This window comes from Austrofundulus limnaeus, unplaced genomic scaffold (assembly GCF_001266775.1).
Source record: "Austrofundulus limnaeus strain Quisiro unplaced genomic scaffold, Austrofundulus_limnaeus-1.0 Scaffold130, whole genome shotgun sequence".
Lineage (NCBI taxonomy): Eukaryota > Metazoa > Chordata > Actinopteri > Cyprinodontiformes > Rivulidae > Austrofundulus > Austrofundulus limnaeus.
Genome location: NW_013952532.1, coordinates 387,773 through 396,147, shown reverse-complemented (window position 1 = coordinate 396,147; position 8,375 = coordinate 387,773). Strand labels below are relative to the sequence as shown.

General features: G+C 36.2%; 1 protein-coding gene across 1 annotated transcript in view; it reads left to right on the top strand.

The window, feature by feature from the left end:
* The window catches only part of cacna1ib (calcium voltage-gated channel subunit alpha1 Ib), a gene marked incomplete in the record, with an annotated part of 260,271 nt that overhangs the window by 104,599 nt on the left and 147,297 nt on the right, over nucleotides 1-8,375 (top strand). Inside the window, 1 exon segment of the mRNA XM_014015501.1 lies at nucleotides 6,988-7,099. Coding sequence (XP_013870955.1) covers nucleotides 6,988-7,099 — 112 coding nt within the window.

The window sequence follows — 8,375 nt, the reverse complement described above, 5'->3', positions numbered from 1 at the left end:
CACACACACACACACACACACACACACACACACACACACACACACACACACACACACACACACACACACACACACACACACACACACATCTATCCACAAAATACTGATCAGCTGTATAGGATTGAAGAACAATTGATTGAAAAAAAATCATTATTTTTGAGAATTATAAAAAGTCCTCTTTTACAGGAAAACTGCCTGTACTTCATGTAAAACCATAGGTTGAATTCATGTGTTTACTTTATAAATGTGTAAGAATCTATTAGGGAAGAAAATGAGAAATGAAAGAAGGAAGTATAACAMATAAAATACATATGTGAATATACTGTATAAATATAGCTGGACTGAGAGTCAGTCTATGCTGACACCAGTCATCTGCAAAAGAATACAAAACAGCAAAACAGTTGAAGTAAACACAAAAACACCAAATAYAGCTTAAAAATTCCATGCATCAACATTTATTTGCTTTTCTCTGTCCATTTTGCTTTCGTCTTTATTTATTGTGATGATTTGTTTCATTTGATAGTCGGATGGTAGCTACAGAAACCCAAGGCCATTTGTCTCATGCTTGCATATTTGAAAAACAATTAAAAAAYACAAAAGGGAGAAACCAAGGAAGACAAAGCAGAGCGACTTTGTGGAACTGTTAGGAAAAAGTAATAACCATGCAGCGACGTACTGTATTAAGAATTCATTTGGCCCCTGTGGTCACACACTTTGAGTTCCCAGCTCTTCCTTTCTATGTCACACTGATGCTTTTGGCRCATCCATTCCTTGTTGGTAATGGTCCCTGGTGCAGCTGAATTTGGGCTTTTTTTTTAAATGGATGTGGATTTGTTTCCTGACATGTCTGTGATCTAGTCACTGAATATTCTCCTGCAGCTTTGATTCACACCGTGCTGTCTCTTCTCATTCTGTAACAGTTCTCAAATGATTTATTCAGTTTGTTCTGGAAACCATGTTGGCTTCAAGATAAATAGATCGAACACAGCAGTTTATTTGGTCCAAATAATTGCTGTTTATCCATCAGTTTCTGAATATTTAATTGGAGTTGTGCCGTGGCTGAGAGTGATCATCAGTGGACAAATAAAAAAAAAAATAAAGTGTGCTGAAAAGAAAACATACACTATTTTGCAAACACTTCCTTTAAAGGGCGTATTGGGTATTTTCCAGACACATACTTCAATTTTATACCACAATCTATGTTACCTTCAGCTGTTATGAAAATATTAAATTTATCGAAAATAAATTTGACTTTGTATCGTAGCCCATCTAAACACTTTTAAATTTACCTCTGTCTCCTAAAGAATCACCTGCCATTTCTGATACTCCCACTTCAGCACATATTCATAACAATGCTGTGGGGCAGGAGCTTTTCTGGGCCTGTCTTTGATGATAGAATGACTTTAATATATTGTAATGTTATAAAGCTCAAAGTCAATTTTACATAATACCCCCTTTTAAAAGTGGAACAAARGAGGTGAAAAGGAGGAAGCCTTCCAATGAGACCCATCAATTCATTTTTGTCCTCTGTGGGGGAAATGCTATTCAGCCCTATATTTTAAACATTACACTTGCAATCTATGTTAGTCCCACTGTGCTGTAAAGAGGACATCCTGGGCTTTCTACTGATGTCACATTTGTGGTCATGTGGCTATCAGAGCACATGTACTTGCTTTTTTTAAAATGGCGGAAATCCCCATGTCAACATTTTATGGCAACAGGGTAGGTAAGTGATAAATTTCCTATCAAAATTATTTATATTGCAGAAAATAACATTTTCTCATTAGTATGAAAGTCTGCACCGTACATTTGTACAATTTAAGAAACGTACAATATTATTAACCCTGTAAAAATACAAGTTTTATCCTGTGTCCTTCGTAGGGGACAGTGGGACTTGCTAAAGAAGACCTTAACCAGTTTTCATGCCTTGGAAAGTACATGACTGAATGAGACAGAAATGATTTAATGAGTGTTGTGGAAGGAGAGTCAGATTAAGAGCTGTCAGAAGATGATGAGGAGGAAGGCCAGATAGTAGAGCAGGYATGTGAAAGTTCAGAGCAAGACATAGCAGTTTTCGAGAAGCCTGAAGAGGAACAACATGAARACAYTTGCCAGCCAATATTGATGAAAAGCAATATGTAAGTTAGGGTCATGGAATTTRTTGGTAATAGTGAGTRCAAAGGAAAAATGTCAACTTTTTAAAATGTATTACACATACAGTAGACACGATAATGTAAAATTTTGTAATGGCAATTAAAAATGTAATTACACGTTTTGCCTTACGTTACATTATAATTGTCTTTTTTTCAATCAACATAGTTTCAACCCTGTTGTGGAGGAGAATCCCTTGCAGGAAAGCAATGGGCACAATCTCCAAGACTGGAGGCTAACTGATTACTGTAAACAGTACATAGATCAGGGCTATTCAACTGGTGTCCTGCGGGCCACATCTGGCCTGCGAGTGACCAAAGTTCGGCCCACCAATTGGTTTATTCATCTCTTAAGCCCAAACCCCCGGTTTTCTACTTTAAGTTATTTTAGTTAAACATGGACGTGTTTGGTATCTACAGAAACATCAGAATCTTGGGTACAAGCTGGTGAAAATCATTTCTACGAACACCCAAGACAGTTAAAACTACAAGCAGTTGAATATAAAACTATAAAAGTCAAAATAAAATTGGTTTAAAAAWTYGGCAAGTCAGAGATGTCAAAATATTTTGTGGTAAATAAGAGGCATAATATGATTTTTATGTTTTATCGTCACTACATTTATTAAATAGAGTTTTGTATGTTTTCATGATTAAATACAGCAAAATATAGTATTTCAAAGGTAAAAGATCATTGTAATACTTAGTTTATTTACACAACAACTTTAATTGCTGGATGTTCGGCCCCTGACCTGTTGGTCTGCATTAACTGTGGTCCCCAGAGCAAGTTAGTTGAATAGCCTTGACATAGATAATAGCATTTTGGGAAAAAAAAATTGTCAGAATACACAAACCAGCAAGAGTACTTAAATGTTTAGATGCATTTCAGACATGTAATTAGTTGTAAGCACTTCTTAAAGTCATTTCTTCAACTGTTTTGTCTGTTTATGAATTTCAAAAAGAATAAATCTTTTTAAAGTATTTATAAAATAAAAATAAATGTAATTTATCAGTTTTAAATAATCATTATGTAAAGAWWWTTTTTATATCAAGCAAGACCCRATGTCCATTGTAAGAGACATTTGGTRAAATTTAAATAAATAACATTTATGAAAAAAAATGTTGCAATATGTTTCTTTCAACCTCAATGCTTAAACCATGAAAAAAAAATCTAAATACCATTTTTTTTTTCTTCTTCTGGGTCTCAGGAGGATACTAAGCTTTGTGTTTTCAAGTCTTTCCGTTGCAGTGTCGGTGTGTAATACTGTATATGCCTGTTATAATGTGAAAGATGATAGAGCCCCCTTCAAGGAACCTGCATTAATTAACTCATTCTTTCAGAAGTAGCTACACTTGGGTAATTGTTGCTTAGGTCTGAGAATTGTGCATAAAAAAGCTATCTGAAAAGTTCAGCATTAACTCAGAATCTGTTTGTGTAGACTGCATTTRCAAGTATTATCCCCTAGTTAATCCTCATAGCCCAAAGGCTGTCATCTTTACTTGGAGTGGGGAAATAAGAAAGCGCTGACCTTAAATTTTATCCAGCTATGCTTTTCACATTAAAGTATATTTTTGGTTGAAAAAGGTTTTGCTTTTTAGTCCGTGTGTTTTCAGGCAAAACTTGGAGGGTTTCACGCAAACCCAGTGCCACTGATTGCTCTGTCCTTTTCCTTTAATAAGGATATCAGAAAAAAATAAAAATAAAAATAAAACTCGCTGAAATGGCAAACAGGTCTCATAACTGTGGACTTATAAAACCCTTGACATTTAAGCAACAACATATCTCTCATTATGAAGAATTATAGTGGGGTCAATAAATTTCTGTTATAAGATTAATTGGATCGAAGAGTCCTGCAGAAATTCCAAAACACTGGGCTCATGAATAGTAAGTGCACATTTGGTACTGTTAAAACAAAACAAAGAAAAAAAAACATGAGTTTCATGAGTTTGAACAGAATTAAAACAGCCACATTCAGCACCTGACATAAGGTTCAAGGATACAAAAACTATGTTTAAATTGAATTGCATTATGAATAAATAGGTCTTAGGTTGGTTGAAATCCTTCTGATTGGAGATTCMAATTGAAACTTTTCATGGGCACTATTTAAATGCATTGTTATTTAAGAAAAAAAAACTATCTGATCGTCTAATGCACTTTTTTTTAAATTAGAAAAGTCAGTTGCAGTGAAAACAGCCTTAAAAACACATTCTAATCCCCTAATTATTATAAAACAAACAAAAGATTGTCTTTCCCAACTTCAGAACAACAACTGAAGACGGAAACAAGTATTTCAATTATTACCTGCAAATATTAGTCATCATTACATCCATCCATCCATCCATTTTCTGTACACGCTTCTTCCTTTTCAGAGTTGCATGGGTCACTGGTGCCCATATCCAGCAGTCACAGTGCGAGGGGCGGGGTACACCCTGGACAGGTCGCAAGTCCATCACAGAGTCATCATTACACTGACATGCAAATGGTTTTGACTTATGCCTTTAACTTGTATTACTGTATATCRTTTTCCTCATATATGTGAAAAAAATCACATGATAAAAATGTATATTCAGTAGAAATCTGTTTGCACGTGTTTGCCTGTTTTACCTTTACTACATGCATCCGTGCACTTACCAGGGAGCCAGCAGGGATTTCAAGGCTAATATTTAAAAGTCTACTTCAATTATAACAATTTTCAGCATGGTTGTCAGTTAGGCTTTGTGCTTGAGKCAAAATTGGATAAAGCAGTATTATGACAAATTCTACCTCTTAACCTCTCACACATCTACTTTAATATATGAGACTTTAATTCTGAACATGCTTCAAGTGTTGAGCATTTTGATTCAAATGATCCCCCTCAGCTGACATTCAGTGATTCAATATGAGTCTCTGTGTACCTGAGTTTATGTGTGATAGAAAGTGTGTGCAGGACTGTGCATAAGTGTGGGTGGGTGACTGTTAGTGTTTATGTGTTTGAACCTGTTGGTGTTACTTTTTTTTTTTTTTTTTGCACGTGTGCACTTGTCTTTTCAAGAATTCTGATAAGTAGGTGTATGGGTGCAAGCCTCTGTGCATGTGTTTATGTGCACACATGTATTTTGCCCACTCATAACCTATCTTTAACCAAGCTTTGGTGTCTAAGGCAACCTACTTCTTTGGTGAAAGGTTGAGGGCCAAGATGAACATGCAGAATACAGCCTATGCTGGAAATTCTCCCTCTTTGAAACCTGCAGATTGCTCAGAAGAGCTCATGTTCCCTACTTTTTTTTTCCTTTTTTTCCCTTTTTTTTTTTTGGTAAGGCTGCCTTCATGTAGACTGTACGTTGTTGGTAGCCAATATAACATTTCAGCATCCTGGGCTGTATAGCCTCAGGGAGAATTTGGACCACTAGGGCAGATCCTCTTTCAAATGCTTGTTAGCCAAACACTGCACTCACTTCCTGAACAATGAATATTGAATTGTTCTGTAAACACCAAAGGTCTTTTCTCTCTCTCTCTCGTTTCTTTTTTTCCTCTCTGGCAAATATGTTGGTCCTTCATGCTCTGCCCATTCTGATATTTATTATTTATATCACATACACACACATACACCATACAAACATTTAGCTTATTATTTATATATGCTGTATTTGCCCTGATACTCGCGGAGAATTTAGCATCGTCATACAGATATCCTGATTTTTGCTTTGAAGTATTTTATTAGAGTGAAATGAGATCTGAACATGAACCACTGAATCAGCAGGGATTCATTGTCTCACTAAAAGACACACTGAAAAAAAGATATCCAGCATTGTGGAATGCACCTGCAGCATCTGTTATGACTCATTTATCTTTTTAATTGGACATTTACTCCTGGCTCTTGGGTAATAGGGTAATGTATATATTTTGACAGGATATAATTCAAATGTTAGCTGTGCACTTAAAGGGGCCATATTATGTGTTTCTCAGGCAATAATTTAAATACTATACCATGATCAAGTATCTGTCACCTCTAGTTGTTATTAAAATGCTGTTTTTATGTTTAAATAGAAAGTAAACTTATCTTATCATCACTTCCTCTTCTAAATGCCTTGAAATTGGCCTCTGTCTCTTTAAGAACCTCCTTCTGCTTCTGTCCCACTCATTTCGGTGCGGGGGCTGTGGGTGGGGGGTTCGTGCTCGCAGGGGGCGGCCATGATGCAGTTTACTTGATATCTGAAAATGCATTTCCTCAAAGGTATTTTAATTTGAAAAGAGCTTCACTGAGTGAGAACTAATGTTGAGAGCTCAGCAGACAGTTTCACTTTCACTTTCACCTGAGAGCCTGCAGGAGTCATGGGCGGGGTGTGTGGGGAGGGGGGAGGGGAGGTGTGCTCTGCCATGAAGAAGTTCGGCTTAAAGACACGTCCCAGGGGCGTTTCTGGTCCCAAAAGGCGTTTCTGGTCCCCACCTGTCGTTTTGCTCCTCAGCATGGCTGCCTAAAAACACTGCAGGATTTCTCAAACATGCATGAATGAGTCAAAGCAAGGCTTTGGGCAAGTTTTTGGTATGAGAGTATAACTTTGTAACATGATATAAAACTCAAAAAAGTTGATTTTACATGATATTGCCCCTTTAATATAAAATAAACAATATGTATGTACCCTTAACTGTAAAATGCATGTAAAATTATACAGCACACAACATCAGCGTGTCAGTTTCCTTCAGTAATCCAGGAGAACACTTTAGAAATGGGATGTTTTGAAATACAGTAATACACACATAGAATCAAGTTTTTACAGTTGAAAATGCCTGAAAATGAACTGCTCTTTGTTTTAAATAACTGTTTCAATATATTTTTTCTTTAACCAAACGTGTTTCTACRTGGTTTGAGCGAGTGAGCATGATGGTAATCCTGCTAAACTGTGTAACCCTGGGGATGTATCAGCCCTGTGAGAACATCGACTGCTCTTCAGAACGCTGCCAAATACTACAGGTACTCCCACACGTAGCAACACATTCAGTGCTTGTACCATTGACTTTGACACCTCTAATCACTCAAGTACTAGAGGATATGAATTACTTTATGTTTCTGAGTAATGTTTKATTAAGAAAATGCTTTGCTAAGTTTTGCCACAACGTTTAATTTAGTTTTGCTTGAATGTTCTTTTAATAACTTTTTAATAATGCTGGAGTTGTTTCCACCTTAGCCTAAAGCCTATTGCCACTGATTGTTATTTGACTTTAACTCTGCATATATAATTTTGCTGAAGGTGTTACTTTACCTACAAATGAACAGAATAGAAAAGCTTACAAGTACTCACATCTTGATTCTGGCACGCCTAATGAAATACACATAATTTATTATTTACATACTTTGAACCTCTTCAAAACTAGCAAAAAGAAAATAAGGCATTTGTTAGGATCAGTAAAAGACATGCATTAAGTGAATGAACTTGGTCTCACAGAGTAAAGTAGAAGATTTAGAATGTGCTTCCACTCGTGTTGCTGCACATAACACATATCAGTTCTCATCATCTTAATTTGGCCCATCTGCATTCCTTCTCTTCAGTTCAACATTCCCTCACTCATGTGTTCTCCCTCTTTTGCTGGCTCTGTACAGGTTGTTTCACTGACTCACTGCTAGCATGTGTTTTTTTAATGTTTTTCTTTTTATTTGTTTTTTGTTGTTGTAGCAACATGATTTTTTACTGTACCACAACAGCTTTCTWATCCATCAACAAAACACAGAATCCCTTCTCACTCATGTCAGAAGTGTGTTTAGTGGGTGCAACAGCTGTGAGCTGGTGTCCATGYGTACATCTTCTTTCTGTTGGTGGAAACTGCTGGTTGAATCACTCTGTTGTCCTGTTYGTCACTATTTCACACAACCACATATACAGTATATGTTGTAGAAAACCCTCAAAGCAGATTGATTCAACTCGCTAAGAGGSGGGTGGCTCTTAAGTTGGACCAAATAGAGTTTCTCCTCCAAACATCTACAGACCCTTTTCAACGTTGATTTAGTGAGCTGCATCCCACAATTGATTTGCCCTCTTTCAGAGAATTTGTTGTTCGATAGTTTTCTGATAAATGTTAGTTTAAAGATATGTGGATGCTTTAATTATAGTCATAGCCTGTAGTTTTCCTGTTTGAATGAATGAATGATTAGATGAAAAATAAATGACAGATTAATTAGAATAAAACTAAAATCAATTTTCAACCATATCTAATTCAATTCAGGTACAGATCCGTTGCATCAAATATTGTTC